Raw genomic sequence first — 17,049 nt, forward strand, 5'->3', positions numbered from 1 at the left:
GAACATAAGAAATTATAGATACGTTTGAGACGTATCAGTGGTAGAGATGACGTCCTTCATGGGAGCCGCTCTTTGAAAGTCTGCTTGGCAAGGGGGTTAGAGTGCCTACTACCATTCGTTGACAACAACAAACACCTCCCAAAATTTTACTTTCATGCTCTCTATATGATTTCAAAACTTAAAAAGCTCTAGCACATGATTTAATCCCTGCTTCCCTCTGCAAAGGGCCTTTCTTTTACTTTATGTTGAGTCAGTTTACCTACTTCCTTCCATCTTAGAAGCAAACACTTGTGTCAACTATGCATTGATTCTTACATACTTGCTTATTTGCACTCATCATATTACTTTGTGTTGACAATTATCCATGAGATATGAATGTTGAAAGTTGAAAGCAACCGCTGAAACTTAAATCTTCCTTTGTGTTGCTTCGATGCCTTTACTTTGAATTTATTGCTTTATGAGTTAACTCTTATGCAAGACTTTTTATATTTGGCTTGAAAGTATTATTCATGAAAAGTTTTGCTATATGTTATCTATTTGTTAGCAACTATAGATCATTGCCTTGAGTCACTTCATTCATCTCATATGCTTTACAATAGTATGATCAAGATTATGTAAGTGGCATGTCACTACAGAAATTATTCTTTTTATCGTTTACCTACTCGAGGGCGAGTAGGAACTAAGCTTGGGGATGCTGATACGTCTCCAACGTATCTATAATTTCTGATGTTCCATGCTTGTTTTATGACAATACCTACATGTTTTGCTCTCACTTTAGAATGTTTTTATGCGTTTTCCGGAACTAACCTATTAACAAGATGCCGAAGTGCCAGTTCCTGTTTTCTGCTGTTTTTGGTTCCAGAAAGGCTGTTCGGGCAATATTCTCGGAATTCGACGAAACAAAGACCCAGTATCTTATTTTTCCCGGGAGACCCCAAAACACCGAAGGAGAGTCGGAGGCGGGCCAGAGGGCCACCACACCATAAGGCGGCGCGGCCCCAGGCCTGGCCACGCCAGCCTATGGTGAGGGGGGCCCAGGCACCCTCCTGCGCCGCATCTTCGCCTATAAGACCCCTTTCGACCTAAAAACGCGATACGAATTGACGAAAATCCAGAAAGACTCCAGGGGCGCCGCCGCCATCGCGAAACTCGAATTCGGGGGACAGAAGTCTCTGTTCCGGCACCCTGCCGGGACGGGGAAGTGCCCCCGGAAGCCATCTCCATCAACACCACCGCCTCCATCATGCTCCGTGAGTAGTTCCCCCATGGACTACGGGTTCTAGCTGTAGCTAGTTGGTACTCTCTCTCCCATGTACTTCAATACAATGATCTCATGAGCTGCCTTACATGATTGAGATTCATCTGATGTAATCGGTGTTGTGTTTGTTGGGATCCGATGAATTGTTACATTATGATCAGTCTATCTATAAAGTTTGTGAAGTTATTGTTGCTGCAATCTTGTTGTGTTTAATGCTTGTCACTAGGGCCCGAGTGGCATGATCTTAGATTTAAGATCTATAATTATTGCTGAGATTGTATCTACAAGTTGTTTGCACATATTGCTGTCCGGAACCCGAGACCCCAAAGTGACAGAAATTGGGACAACCGGAGGGGAAGGCTATGATATGAGGATCACATGTTTTCACCAAGTGTTAATGCTTTGCTCCGGTGCTCTATTAAAAGGAGTACCTTAATTGCCAGTAGATTCCCTTGAGGCCCGGCTGCCACAGGCTGGTAGGACAAAAGATGTTATGCAAGTTTCTCATTGCGAGCACGTATAACTATATATGGAAAACATGCCTACATAATTAATAATCTTGATGTTCTGTCTTAATGCTTTCAATCCTATCAATTGCCCAACTATAATTTGTTCACCCAACACTTGTTATTGGAGAGTTACCACTAGTGAAAATAGCTGGGAACCCCGGTCCATCTCTCATCATCATATACTCGTTCTACATGTCATTGGAAGTAGTATCAACTATTTTCTGGTGCCATTACCTGCGTATTCTGTTATTCTGCTGTGTATTCTTGTTACTATTGCTCTCATATTATCACGCTTTCACATCACCCCTGTTACTAGTGCTTTTCCAGGTGCAGCTGAATTGATAACTCAGTTGTTAAGGCTTATAAGTATTCTTTACCTCCCCTTGTGTCGAATCAATAAATTTGGGTTTTACTTCCCTCGAAGACTGTTGCGATCCCCTATACTTGTGGGTCATCAGCCGCCTCCTCCGCCGGTGCATCGGAGGCTGCTGGCGCCGGTCGCGGTTAGATCCCGCCGGGATATGACCCCTACGAGTATGTGCCGTACGTCCCGCCCCCGAACCCCTACGACACCTCCATGGAGGACGCATGGAGCGAGGAAACTACGGTTTGCTTCCTTTTTTGTTCCCCATTCCTTTTTAAACCCTATTTTTGCTGGTGTAGATGGATCTGTAGATGGATGAGTATTGGGCTAATATTTGCGCCGATTTTATTCCATTTTGTTTTGATCCCTTCTTGATTTCGTTTAAGATTTGGGGTTCGGCCGTTCGGTTAATTTATGCAAGTAATAATGGGATCTCAATCAGTTAATTTATGCAAGTAATCATGGGATCTCAATCAGTTATTTTATGCATGAATCAAAAGATATCAACCGTTTGATTTTGCAAATAATCTGGAATGTGTTCAAGTTCAGATATGGAATCTGTTTCTTTGCCTATGATGAATCGGTGGGCACGGATTTTTACAGGGAGGGTTCAGCGAACCATTTCTGTGTACAAATCTGTTGTGCATGAGCTTTGGTTCGCTGACTACATCCCTGTAGACATATAATCGTGTCCACTCTAACTGAGTCTGCCTCTGTTTTTTCTAACTTTGTTATCATGCACGTTAGTCATCGTTGCAACTCATTCATTAATAGTTCCCGTTTGATATGGATTAGCTATCTGGCAGCGACGTCGGCAGCGACGACGAGCACCATGACATCAAGACTCGCCAGGTGCTGCGGAGGCTGCAGGTCGGCCAGTACGTCTCCTACTTCGCCAAGGGTGTCTACAGGTGCCCCTTCTGCACTAGGAGGCTCGGCGGCACTGACTTCAACTGCCTCCTGATGCATGCCGAGAACATCGGCAACACCTTCCCCAAGGTCGGCGCGTCGGTGAACTCCCACTCCTTCCGTGCCAAGCACAAGGCGCTCGGCATGCACCTCCGCAGCTTCCAGCGGGTGGAGATCTCCGGCGGGCGCATGCCTCCGCTCAAGCCCAAGGTGCCCAAGCGGAGCAACAAGTGGAAGCAGAGCCAGATGGGGTAGGCGGAGTCCTGGACGTGTGCTGCTGCTGCCTCCTCCACTTTGTTGTTGGGATCCCTTTGTTGTTAGCTAGGGATCCCTTGTTGTTATGTTGTTAGTATGATGGTGTTGTGAAGAACCTCGAACCTGTTACTATGTTTGGCTGCTGTATGCAGCTTATTATCTAGGGAGGGATCCCTATTATCTATCCCTATTCTACTATATGACTGTGTGAATTTGTCGTACATTCCATGTAGATTTGCTTCTAGATTTAACTACATACATATGAACCAGATGGAGTACTAGATTTGCTGCCATATTGGGCAAACAACGAGGGCCAAAAGACACAAATAATTGATACTAATTAGGTGAAAAAAGACAGAGAGGAGGCGGAAAAGGTACTCTTAAAAGGGAAAATGCCAATTTGGGCCGAAGAGACAAAACCCAGCTCCTGCTCACGTGCAACCAAACGCTATCTCGTCATGTCCCACGCGGTTCCTTTCTACCAGCTCCACGCGACGCGGGCCCACACGTCAGTACGGAACGGTCAACTAAACGAAAATCCTGCCGTCTGAGCTGCTTCTGCGGGTTTCAAACAAGGACTTGGGGAAAACAGAAGAAAAACTAAGTAACTGGGGAAAACTAAGCACAACTAAGAAACCGAGGGCACGAAAATAGAAATCCCTATTTATTTTTGCACTTTGCTTTTGCAAAGTGGGCAGAAGTGATGAATGTTAGCACACACACATGGGAAAAAAATGAGGAGCAGAACCCTGAAAAAAATAAATTTTCCTATTTATAACATTGAACGAAAAATGACTAGACAAATGGAGGCCGAGCTATATGTAGCACTTTTTTTAAGAAAAAATGAATAGTCATATTTAAAAGTTTTAAAAAAGATCAATGTAGCCAATGATGTATCCTACAAAGGTGCAACAACTTTGAAGTGAAAATCTTTAATTCAAGGCTACACAAAAATAATAAAATGTGAAAAGTTTTATAGTTTTGAAATAAAGTGTGACTATTTCTTGGATTTTGTTCTTAGTCAGATGTTATTAAATCTCATTTGTAACTTATGTTGCAACTCATGAGTACAATCACGAAGCAAATCTAATGTTTTAGAGTATTTTTTTCTTAGTTACAACTCTGCTTGCTACTAAAAAAATGTAAACCCACTTGCAATTGAAAAAACTCAGTTGCAACCCAATTTACAACTCATACGCACGAATCACGATGCATTCAAACGGTGTAGGACTTAAGCATAAACTTAGTTCTTAACTAGCAAATCCCCTATTCACATACTTAAATCTACATATTTATCATTTTTGTGTAGCTTAGAACATAAAAAATATAGATTCTTTTTCATATTGTTGAGAACTTTTAAATATAATTTTCGAATTTAAAAAAATAAAAGACTACCCTTAACTCTGTCTCCGTTTGCGGTTTCCGTGAGCGGAGGAGCCCTATTCGGAGGAAACCGGTGCTGGTGCTCCGCCGCCTCTCTGGCCAAGCCGCGCTCACCCGCTTCCGTCTCCTCGATTCCTCTCCCAAACTCGGTTCTTGACCGTCGCAGACCATCTTAGCGATCCCGTTGCCTTCCTCACCGGCGGCCGCCACCGTCGATTGTTCCTCGCTCGTGCAGCAAACCCTACTCGACCCCCTCTCAGTTGTCCCTACCCTGCGACCTGAATCTTGCGGCAGGTCTTCTGAAGCCTACTCTGCTCGCTGCCTCGCTCTGAAACTCTCCCCTTTCCATCACTCCACAGCCATGGCGTCGCCGTCTCACGGCCATTTCCCCAACCATCCAATTGAAGATAGCGGTGAGTGTGCCGGTGCATCCAGTCGGGACGGCATCCCCGTCATCGACCTGGACATCCTCCTGAACGGCGACGCCCAGGAACAGTCGCGGGCGATCCGGGACCTCGGCCGGGCCTGCGAAGACTGGGGCTTCTTCATGGTTCGACACTGCCACTGAAGAACACTAGAAATCTTGTCTCAGTGCTACAGCAATTTTTCAGTGGTGCGACTAATAGCGTTTTGTCTGATCTGGCATGAAGGTGATTAACCATGGGGTGCCCGAGGCTCTCCAGGAAGCAGTGATGGAGGCGTGCAAGGAACTGTATAGCTTGCCGAGGGAGGAGAAGGCAGAGTACATTGCTGCTGGCCCAAAGGATCCTATACGTATTGGAACAGGCTTGTTCTACTCTGATGTTGACGATGCCGTATGCCGGAGGGACTATCTGAAGATGGTTGCTCACCCTGAGTTCCACTGTCCCACAAAGCCTGCAAACTTGAGGTCAGTGCTAGTGCTAAACTTTCAACCCTCTGATGTCAATCCATCTAAACTCTTGATAATTGTATGAATTTTGTGATGAATGCACAAAAAGTAAGAGTATTTTGCACAGTTTCTGATGTCAGTTGACATTACAAACTGTTCTTAGCACCGGCACTTCCTCAGGTGGCACAAACCACTCTAACTAACGCCGTGTCTTATTTCAAACTGTTGTTTTGATGACCTGTGTGAAAACATTATTTGATACACTTTAATCGTTAGGGAGATCACTATGGAGTACTCGATTCGCACGAGGGAGCTATTGCTGGAGCTTGCGCAGGCAATCTCTAAGAGCCTGGAACTTGACGGTGGTCGGGTTTCTGAAGCCCTAAACCTTGAGTCCTGCTTCCAGATCCTTGTTGGGAACAATTACCCACCATATGCTGGATCAGATCGGGTTATGGGAATTTCGGCTCACTCTGACCATGGCCTTCTCACTCTGCTCTTCCAAAATGGGGTCAATGGCCTCGAGGTCAACCACAATGGGCAGTGGCTCCTCGCAAAGCCTCTTCCGGGCTCACTCTTTATTATCACCGGCGATCAGTTGGAGGTATCTGAGTAATTTCCAGTGTTGTTAAATATATTTCTATTCACAAACTCCTGTTACTTGTACTAACACTACATGGTACATGGGCATTTCCTATACATCTGGGTGCAGATTGTGAGCAATGGAAGGTACAAGGCCGTTGTCCACCGTGCACTGGTCCGTGGTGAGCAGACCAGGATGTCTTTTGTTAGCATGATCGGACCATGCCTAGATGCCATCGTCGAGCCAGTCCCAGAGCTGGCACGGTCTGCCCCCCAGGGCATGGAGTTCCGCGGAATCAAGTACAGGGACTACATGGAGCACCAGCAGAGCAGCAGGATCAATAAGAAAGCAGCGCTAAATATTGTTCGCGTGCAGCATAACATATTGACATGTGAAGGGACACCAAACAATTGAACAGAGGCTGCTTCAGGAGGTTACAGTCATACAAACGGATATGCTGAACATTTATGTCCTAGCAAGCAAGGAATCAGTACACACCATGGCATGCAAAATCAGCAAGCTCCATCTTTGAAGGGGTACTAACTCTGCAGTACAGACATAAGATAGATTGATGATACATTCTCACTACTGGATGGGCATGGACAATAACAAAGCAGGTGCAAGAGCCTATGTGTTGCTAAATTGTGACCCGAATTGATAGGGAGTGTATGCTTGCTTGGTCACATTTGGTGAACCCTTGTCTTCGGTGGTTCTGGGAGATGAATAGTATAAAGTACGCTTCGCATTTGGAAAGAAGAATAGACAATATTCCACTGAAATTTAGGGGTAATATTCACTGGTACAGCTGAGCTCTGCTGTTTATATTCGTTGGCATATGTAGAGTTTGTGAGTCCTTTGCAAATCAAGGTATGGTTGGAGATCAAATACCATATATGGAGTTGATTATCTGAACGAGGACCAGTTTGCAAAAGCTGTCCGTGGGGTTGGGTTTTGTAAAATACAGACCATCATGCTTGGTTGGTCATCGACTGCCTTTGTGTGAGTCATCTTGAAATAGGCATTTCCTGGAAATGAAGACCAGTTTGCAAATCTAACTCCATGTTGGGTTAGTGAGAAAGAATAAGTGCTAAACATAGAAATTTTGTTTGTTAAGCTGGACGCAGTGGGGGACTGGAAACAAGCTGGTAACTGAGGGGAAGATCATATCTCTTGTACTGCGGATACAAGAACAACATCAAAGCCTTTTCCCCATGCAAGTTGGGGTAGACTAGATATGCAGCCCAACAAAAACATAAAGAAACCAAAACAAGGAGAGAAAGAAAGTAAACAACGAACCAGGAAACTAAGATTCTGGCACATGGGTTGCTGATTTCAGATGCTTTGCAAAAAGTGGTCAGCTTTGCAACACTGGCAAATAAGTCTGCTGTGCATAACAATAAATCTAAGGTGTGTTGGCATTTGGCTTTCTCAACTTTTGTATTGAAATCAAAAGAAGGAACCTAATAGGCAAAACTGTTCGGTTGTCTATTGGGTGCCTGTGGAACCAAACAACCCAAAAGCCCTCAATATATTATTCACCTGGGATGTTTTGAGTTCTTCTATATTGCAGGTACACAAAATAACTTAACCAAATTCCTTTTGTCTGTTAGGTTTGGTCTTAGTTTCTCATAGAAATTCATGGTGTTGTTTTGGAAAAAGAAACATAAATGCAATCTGAATATGACTTGAAAAAAATATTACCCAACCTATTCACATTTAACTTAATTTAGTGCCCACATGGGCGACGGATCATGATTGGCATTTCCTCAAGCTTTTAGTTAGCCACATAATATATATATACAGTATACTTTCCTGCAATTCCCTACCAACATGGAACTTTGGTACGTACGTGCGGCAACCTTCTTGCAAAATGCACGTTTCAAGGTTACAAACGAGCAGGACAACATACACTGTTCCTCCAAAACAATAATTTGAGCTCTTCTGACAGCACTCAAGTTTTACTGACAAGCAGGTAGGTTCAGAAACTGCCTGCCTGCTCCCCAGTGGAACAGCTGCCCACAATTTCTCCCAAACTCTTCGGTTGCAATGCACATCATCTGTTCTGATCAATTTTCTACCATAAGTGCTGATTCTTCGTTTTCTGTTTATTATTATGAAGTGATGTGCCATCTGCTGGGCTCAATGTCCACCACGTTTGTGTCCTCAAAAATAATGTTGAGTAGCTTCATTTTGTGCTGGCCCATTTCCTCATTCGTGTACTGGCTGTGTTTGCCTGCAACCACATAAGCAATGATCTCAGATCCTCAAGTAACAAAAATGACTTTTACTACAAAAATTGAAAAACCTGATAACTACTACACATAAGCGGAAATTTTCCAGTTCATGTTATGACAAGAATAACTTTTAGCGAGGAAGAAAGAAGAGTTGTGCACCTCTTCATCCCAGTCACATCTCATGGTCAGATAGGCTAATACCAGCGTCTGGACAGCAGTTCCACCAATCAACCCAGACCAAATCCCCTGTAATTTAGGCATAATCAGAAGATCAGGATCAACCCAAACTCCCATTCGTTACTCTTCTGCTTTTGATGATTCTTACCCGGACTCCGAAACCCAGGGGCCAACCCAGTATGATACCGATGGGAACTCCAACCAAGTAGTAGGATCCGATGTTCACGTAGGCGACCAGCGCTTGCCATCCTGACCCAATAGCTACCCCTGCAACCAACAACAGCCGCATTGCAGCGCTTAGCATCTCCGGTGTCATGTAGAGCTATGAACAAGGTAGAAAACCACAGGTCCGGTCAAGTGAGGTCCAGCTCACCTGAAAGGACGGGTTGCACGCTGTTGAGGAGGATAGTGAAGGCGAGCAGCCAGGAGAGGTTGTGGACTGCGTCGAGCACGGCCTTGCCCGACGAAAAGAGGAGCGCGATCTGGTCGTTGTAGACGAGGATGAGGCACCAGAAGACAAGGCCGATAACCACGGAGGTGGTGATGGAAACGATGATTGAGAAGCGCGCACCCTTGCCGCTACCCGCGCCAAGCTCGTTTGCCACCCGCACACTGTTATTTTCAGAAAATTGCTACTTATTAGTTAAGTCTATCCACCAAATGACACTGTGCTTGAGTTCAGTGTGCGTACCCAGTTGCTGCCAAGAATCCTAGAGGAATCATCATCTCCCATCCATTGATCGTCAAGCTACATTTGGGCCAATAATCAATCCATTGTACTCTTTTAGAGATGAGGACAGATTTGGAATTGTAAGGGAAGTTTCTTTTATGTGAAGCTGCTAGTTACCATATGGAGAGCGCATCCACGGCGATTTCAGCATTTGGCAGGTACCCTGTAAGCAACACCAGCACCCTGTAGTACCAGTTCTCCAAGCTGCGGATGAACATATAGATGTCAATGATTCAGGAAACTTTTCTTTCGTACTACTCTAATCAGTGCACTGTTCTAAGATCAGGTAATGAATTAATGGACGCACCAAAGCATCACGCCAGAGGCAGTGGAGAGCTTGATGAAGTCCCAGAAGTCGGCGAAGGCTTCCATGGAAAACCCCTTCCACGACAGTGGGCACCCGCCACAGATGACGTAGAAAAACTGGCCCAGCACGACGAGCCACCACCCCATGTTGGCCGAAGCGATGGCCCCGACATAGCCGAGCTGGAAGTGGTGCACGAGCAGGTAGGTGACAACGATGTGGATGGCAAGTGCTACCCCCGCGCTGACTGCGGTCACCCAGTTCTTGAGCTGGCTCTGCAGGAACCGTGTGAGCGGGAGCAGCATCGCCATGCCGAAGTGCTGCGGCAGCAGCCAGAGGCTCATCTTGCCGGCAAGGTGGGAGAGCTCCGGGGTCTGCCCGAGCAGCAGCAGGAGGTCCTCCATGAACACGTACGTCGGTGTCAGCGCCAGGGCGAAGATAAGGAGCACGGCCCACGACCGCTGCAGGTATATTCCCAGCATGTGGTACTTCTTGGCGCCGAATGCTTGTCCGCACAGCGTCTCCAGCGCGCTCGCCATGCCCAGCTGTCAGTATCACACGAAAGAAAATCCACATCAGCATTGATCATTTACCGTGGTCACAAACACGTTGCGCAACTGTTTCTTGAAGTAGGAGTAGCATTTTAGCGTGATAGCTGTACTGGGTCATGCTAATCATTCGTTCTTTCAGTGTCGGCCAGATGTGTGGGGGCTATTGGTAAGATTCTGGGCACAAATCGCTGTCTAAACGACCTGTGGTAGGCTTTGGCAATGGTTTCATGCTTTCCTGCCATTTGGAGATGAGTTCTATATGATTGTCATCTCTGCCATTTGGAGATGAGTATGAGTATGAGTTTTTTTTTTCTTCATCGTTTGCTAATGTACTGGGCAGTGCTGCATAAGGAGCAAGGGAAGGAGCTTGCATCTAGGGGAGACGGCGTCCAACCTGATGCGTGCTCAGAGGCTGAGCAATGGTGCGACTGACTGCGAACTACTCTGGTGCTGTTATTTCTGGTGCTTGAAGCTTGTGTTGCTTTCTGGGTGCAATCTTTCGGAAGATGTTCGCCTGGAGTTAGTTTTGCCGTCATGAAGTGATCTGGGGGGGCTGGGCTGGTACCAGTTCTCCAGTCTGTGGTCTGGGTTGCTATACTTCGAATCTGAACCTGTGTTGACGGTGGCAGCAGGTTGTTGTCCCATAGGAGCAAACATTTTGCTTATGTTGTCAAGTGACATGACATAAACTTGGGTAGTACCATGATGCAAGTTACGAGTACACCAATTTTGACTCTACAAGTTCTAGACCCAGTTAGGTGTTTCGGCATCGCTCTTAGCACCACCGCTGCTAACGAGGCATCACATTTTTTCAGCTCAATTTATTTAATTAGAAATTAGAGAAAGGCTAACTTATCTTCATCTACTTAGATGTACATGCCACACATATATGGCATCCAACTTCCAAGGTGTACATATTTGCTGCAGAAATTGATTTAATCGTGCAGAAATTCCTTAACATAGATCCAATTAACCCCATATATTAAAGTGTGCATGTGCTACATATGAAACCAGTGGTTTATTTCTAACAAGATAGCCGCAAAAGAGAGAATCTACCATTTCTGTATCGGTCATTATTGAAGCATCACCAATAAAAGGATAAACAGTCTTACACTGCAAAATATGTTCATGCCAATTGTCATTTCTGCATCTGTCATTACTGAAGCATCAAGCAATAGTTACTATTTGGAAATAGGAAAGACAATGAAGCATATGCACGATGCTGCCGTGCAAAAAGACAATGGAGTATGTTTGATGCATTAGCTGACAACTGACACAATTGCTACTAATGCACTGCTATCACAACTGACAAGCCTATTTACAGTACACAACACAACTGAAGAACGGTTATTATTCCAATATTCCGCTCAATACGGATGGAAGTTTTGTGGTGCGTCTGGATTGTGACTACAGCAGCCCTACCAAAATTGGTTAGCCAATTTTTTGGCGTGGGATTCTGCCGCTCATGGGCTGCCAAAATTTTGGCGAACTAGTGAAGGAAACAACAAGTAGTCCATTAGCTGCCAATTATAGTGAACCAAAAATGTGGGAGGTTATTTGGCATGACCAATTTTTTTGGTAGGATGAGTTGGGGCAACAAACCAAACAGGCCTTTGGTCTCTGTACTCGTGTGGGAACTGGAGTACTAAGATGAGTAGTACATCAGAAGGTTTGAGCTGTGGCATTTGATGGCGAAATGTGCACGGCTGTACGAGTGGATAAAAATGTTGTATTGTAGGGTAGATATGTGTGATGCCGTACGTAAGCCATGACGAAGTGGCCGAATTATGACAGTGACCATAATGTAGCTGGCCCTGCGCGGTTATGGACGCACATCTATCGCTGGGCCACGGTTGGTGTCGGGGGCTGCAAGACGGCGTCAGCGCTCGGCGGCGAAGGGACAAAAACCTGAATTTGATTTCTAATTGGTTTATTTGGCAGCATCCGTTGCACTATCTCCATCATCCATGCTATATCGTTCTCCTGAACCGTAGTCACGTATTTTTCTACGGAAACAGAAGCCGACATCCCTTTGGGCCACCGTATTCAGACAGCTACAATCCTTGACTAAAACGAAGACAGCTACAGTCCACAAGAAATCCAATCAGGCATACACGGACTACACTAGTACTGCTTTTCCTCAAATTTCATGTTCGGAATCACTACACGTACGACTGAATTAGTCCGACTTTTGTCCGACAAGCCGATGTGCAACCAGGATGCTTCCTAGGGGTGCAATCTACGGCTCTTGTACAACTTCGTACAAAAATCGGACACGTTTTGTCGTGTGTCATGTTCATGAAGCGTACCGCAGCTCCTTAGAGCATCTCCACCGGTACTCCTAAAAAAACGTCGGTATGCATACCGGCAACGCTATGGAGAGCGCCGGCTGTATGCAATTAGTCTTTGGGGACCACGTCTCACACCAATTAATTTAATAAAAGTGCTGACATTATGCATGCACATGTAAGTGGTGACATAAAAAATAGTAGATAGGAGAATCTTTAAAGGGATGTGTCACATGCAAGTGGGGCACATGCAATTTTTCAGCAGAAATTGGACGCCGGCGCTCTCAATCGGCTCCCTCCGCGAAGGGATTGCTACGGACGTGCCGGTGCTTTTATTGGGGTCTCAAAGTGGCCGGCGCTTTTTGGAACCCCCGGTGTGGACACTTTCTCTCTCTAGGACCCCCAAAATGCTATTGGGAGGGCTATGAGGAGGACCGGTGGAGATGCTCTTAGGCCCTGCTTGGATTGTTGTTTTTTTAACCGATCGTTTTTATTTTATGAAGATGCTAAGTAGGGCAGCTCAGTGTAATTAATCCAGTGGTTTTGGTAACAAAACGACATTCCAAGCGAGGCCTTAAGTTGTACCATCGAGGAAGGGGAAATTACGAGGTGTAGACCATATTATGTTGTATATTATGGCGACAACACTATAAAAAGAAACTTGTTTAGAAGTTCTTTAAAAAGTACAAAATTGACCATACGGTAGGAGAGTGATGTTCTAGAATAATGCAAAATTTCAAGCTCATGCTCAAAACACCGAGGAAGTTGAAAACAAATTCAGTCGTTCTATTGAATTGCCAAGCATAAGATTACATACATTTGCTTTTATGTTTTAAATACTGTATATATGTTGCTTTAGGGCATCTCCAGCGGCGCGACGCAAGTGGACGCTGAGCGACCGTTTGTGTCCGCCGTGACCAAAAATGCGTCGTGCACCACCTTCAGCGGCGCGACGCAAAGTGACCGGGCCGTCCGCGGAGACGCAAACCTGGCCCAAATATGCGTCAGGTTTGCGTCTCGGCGGACCTCGCACGGGCCCGCCTGGCAGCGGCACAACTGTTTCATCTTCCGCGGCATTACTTCCAGGCGGCGTGCTGCATCCTTTGCAGGACCGCGTTAATGACGTGCCTCAGCTTCCACGAGCGTGCGCAGCGTCGATGCGTCTTCTCCGCCAGTACTGGCACCGAGGCGTCGCTTCGGCAGTCTGCAGCCGCGTTAATGGCGAAGCCTCGCGTGCCGCGCGTAGTAATGGTGATGCCCCGGCGCGAGCATCTCATCTCCTCCCCACTAAACCCTAGCCGCCGCTTCCGCTCAGCCCTAGCAGATCCGCCATGAGCAGCGCCGGACGCGGCCAGGCTGCCGCGCCTCCACCTCCACCTTCACTTCCCACTCCACCTCCTCCGGCCTCGAGCTCCGACGACGAGTTCGACTCCGAAGACAGCACCGACCTCCTCCACCCGGTCAGGGACGCCGCGGCCCTGGCTGAAGCGGAGAAGGAAGCACAGGAAGAGCTGGCGGGCCACGCGGCGTTGGACGCCGAGCTGGAACAGCGCAGGCTGGCGGCCGCCGCTGCAGCAGAGGACTCCGACTCGGAGATATCTTGGTCCTCCGATGACCCTGATGCGCCGACGCCGGAGGAGAAGGCGGCGGAGCAGAGGGCCATCGTCGAGTCTTTCGAGACGTTCAACGACGCCGCCGCCAACGCGAGGCTGGAGCAGGCACTGAGTCAGGACGCGGCGGCGCACCGAGCCATAGCGGCCGCGCGGGAGGCGGCGGAGAAGCAGACGATAGAGCGACGCAACGACGGTGCCAGCCCGTCAGGAAGCAAGTAGTCTAGGCCTATAGATCTATTTGTATAGTTTTTATACATTTTTATGTAGTACTTTGAATGTTTTTAACTATGTTGCAATTCAAAAAATGGGTCGCCCCGGTGGGAGCACACCCAGACACAAACGGACGCGCGAACAAATTATGTCCGCGGGACGACGCAAACGGACGGTCGCGATCACTTTTGGGCGTCCGAAATGCATCGCGCCGCTGGAGATGCACTTACACTTTATCTTCCTCTCAAAAATATCCACCAACATAATCACACGCACACAACAAGCATGGCACTAGTTTTATAGTTATTTGTGTACAGCTAAATCGTTTGACATTGAAGTCGTGAGCCATGACGATCAAGTGGCCAAATAATTGCCGACCATGAGCGCAATGCAGACACGCCACTGCGAGGTACGCACGCACGTTGGGTCATCCAGCCAGAGTACTTGTTGTCAGGGACTGCGTGTGCCGGCCGGAGGGACAGAGAAACAGCAGGCACGGGTCCAATCGTTCGCCAAGTGCACCGCTGTTTCTTTTTTTTCTTAGGCCATCTCCAGCGGTGCGACGCAAACGAATACTACACGATCGTTTTCATCCGCCGTGACCGGAAATGTGTCTGTATCCTACTCCAGCGGGGTGACACAAAGTGACCGGGCCGTCCGCGGAGACGCAAAGCTGACACAAATATGCGCCAGGTTTGCGTCTCCACGGACGCTGCGCGGACGCGCCGAGCGTCCTCCATTTCTTACCTAGTCGCAAGTCAGGGACAGCGAAATCGACCGTTTCGATTTGCTTCTTTTCTCCCTTCTTTGCTGGCCTAGTGCGACGCCACCACCCCAACCCCACTCGCCGCCGTCCCGCCGCAGCGCCGCAGTACTCGTCGTCGGCTCCGTTATCGCCGTGCGGAAGAGCAGGATCGTACTCGGGGTTGGCTCTGGCGCGTACGTGCCGGCTGTTTTGGGGCCAAACGTTGCCGGTTGCGCCGCCCTTCGCGCCGTCCACAACCTGTTCGGTCAATTGCGCCAGTAGGTTTCTTCCCCTTTATTTTATTGTTTGGAAACTTATTTAATGATGCAAACGTGAAAATACATCGGACCGCTGGAGCGATCTCTAGACACAAACGGACGCGCGGACAAAAACGATCTGTGTCGTGTCCGTCGCGTGACGGAAACGGATGCTAGCAAACACCGAAATACGTCGCCGTCGCCGAAAATGCCCTTACACAAGAAATGAAACCCCGTCCTGCTAGGTCATGGAGCAGACCCAGCTAGCTTAGTTGCTACGAAATTAAAAGCTGGAAGCTGGAAGCTACCGTGTCGATCATGTTGCAGTGCCTGTACCAACGACGAACGTGTGGATCGATCCATCGAGTAGATGGCGAGCCTGCGTGTCACCGACAACCACATGGCACGTGCGCGTGTCCGATACTGGTGAAATGAACACGAGGCTATACTCTATAGCTAGCGTCGTGATAGTTTCGCAAAAAAAAAAAAAAGCTATCGTCGTGATAGCGTTGACATTGCATTAGTTTAGGGAGGAGTACTAAGGAGTAGAAGTTACTATAATTGGAGGTTGGAGCAGCACAATAACCGGCCTCGATCACCGTAATCTAAACTGCGAATTGCAAAACAAGGGAGCGCGCGTGACATACACGGATTAATTTGGTGGTAAACTAATCTAACGGTTTTGCTAATTGCCAAGAAGAAAATATGGGTTACAGCTAAAGGTTTTTGTAGCTGTGCATAAAAGGGTGCAACCAAGGAAAATGTGAAGAAACGTTCGATTTTCTTTGTGATTTGTGTTAGCCGTGACTGGTGACTCGTGAGTTGGTTACAATTTTAAAAAAAAAAATACATTCCGGCCGCTGACTCAAAACTGAGATTTTCATCTGTCTCTCTGGATGTGCTCCTCCAAGGACATATATGGATGATGAGGGATCGAAGAGGCATGTACGTGTGTAGGCGTGCTTACCAGGAACCCGAAGTTGAATCCGGCGACGACGGTGGAGGCGATGGAGAAGGCGGCGAGCTCGAGGTCGCCGATGTGGCCGATGAAGGCCTGCGCGACGACGTTGATCCCGTAGAGCGCCACCCGCTGGAAGATGGCCGGCCCCACGATCCGCCACAGCAGCTTGCACTCCGCCCACCACTCCGACGCCACCGTCGCCCCTCGGCTCGCCCCCTTCGCCTCCAGCAGCGGCGCCGCCGCCTCCTCCTCGCCGTGCCCCCTCATGGCTGACGGCTGATGGTGATGGCTACGACGGCAGTACCAGGCGGGAGGGACTAGGGAGGTCTGGCAAGGTAAGCCCAACTCGCAACCGCTCGCCTCTCGCGTGGGTGCTGGCCGGGTTCTGGCGTGTGTGTGACTTGTGGCCAGCTCGCTAGCTCATTTATGTGGAGACGCCGCGTGCAGCCTGTCGGGGCATGGAGGACGAACCTTTGTGACGGTCCAGGACGCGCGATTGTAGCTGCTATCCACACGCACACCAACCAAAAGTGAACCAACCAGCCATCGCCTCCCGTGCGGCTGGAGCGTGCAGAGGCCACCGTTTTTACAACGACTCCGCGCGTTTCACGTGTATAAGCCGGCCAGGCCGGCCGATCGACCGGGATCCGATGAGTCGACATGTCGTGCATCCAGGTGCGTACTCCACACCAGGTTCGCGCGGTAGCGTGTTCCCCGGCAAGATTTTGTGGCCGTCTTGTCTGATTGGTACGACATATGAGTACGCTGCGTACACATAATTAAGCTTGACCGCGTGATTGCTGGCAAGTAGTAATTGAATACATCATCATCATCATTATCATCATCA

At 47.7% G+C, this 17,049-nt stretch overlaps 2 protein-coding genes across 4 annotated transcripts; one reads left to right on the forward strand and one right to left on the reverse strand.

The window, feature by feature from the left end:
- Positions 1-4,716: 4,716 nt before the first annotated feature.
- LOC127323847 (2-oxoglutarate-dependent dioxygenase 19) lies at positions 4,717-11,086 on the forward strand. 3 transcript variants are annotated; one of them, XM_071823403.1, is made up of 5 exons: positions 4,717-5,228; positions 5,329-5,567; positions 5,826-6,153; positions 6,262-10,044; positions 10,469-11,086. In XM_071823403.1, the coding sequence occupies exons 1-4, from the start codon at positions 5,040-5,042 to the stop codon at positions 6,544-6,546; spliced, it is 1,041 nt and encodes a 346-aa protein (XP_071679504.1). In that variant the 5' UTR covers positions 4,717-5,039; the 3' UTR covers positions 6,547-10,044; positions 10,469-11,086. The 3 variants fall into 3 exon arrangements, with proteins under 3 accessions (XP_071679504.1, XP_071679505.1, XP_071679506.1); XM_071823404.1 differs by having other exon boundaries at positions 6,262-7,702; XM_071823405.1 differs by having other exon boundaries at positions 6,262-7,539.
- On the reverse strand, positions 7,888-16,659 carry LOC127323846 (protein DETOXIFICATION 27). Its single transcript, XM_051351957.1, has 8 exons — positions 16,209-16,659; positions 9,581-10,122; positions 9,391-9,477; positions 9,235-9,291; positions 8,917-9,155; positions 8,692-8,810; positions 8,526-8,612; positions 7,888-8,365 (listed from the first exon to the last, which is right to left on the reverse strand). Exons 1-8 carry the CDS (start codon positions 16,467-16,469, stop codon positions 8,318-8,320), a joined length of 1,440 nt encoding a protein of 479 aa, XP_051207917.1. The 5' UTR covers positions 16,470-16,659; the 3' UTR covers positions 7,888-8,317.
- Positions 16,660-17,049: the final 390 nt, after the last annotated feature.

The sequence above is a fragment of the Lolium perenne genome, chromosome 7 (assembly GCF_019359855.2).
Source record: "Lolium perenne isolate Kyuss_39 chromosome 7, Kyuss_2.0, whole genome shotgun sequence".
Lineage (NCBI taxonomy): Eukaryota > Viridiplantae > Streptophyta > Magnoliopsida > Poales > Poaceae > Lolium > Lolium perenne.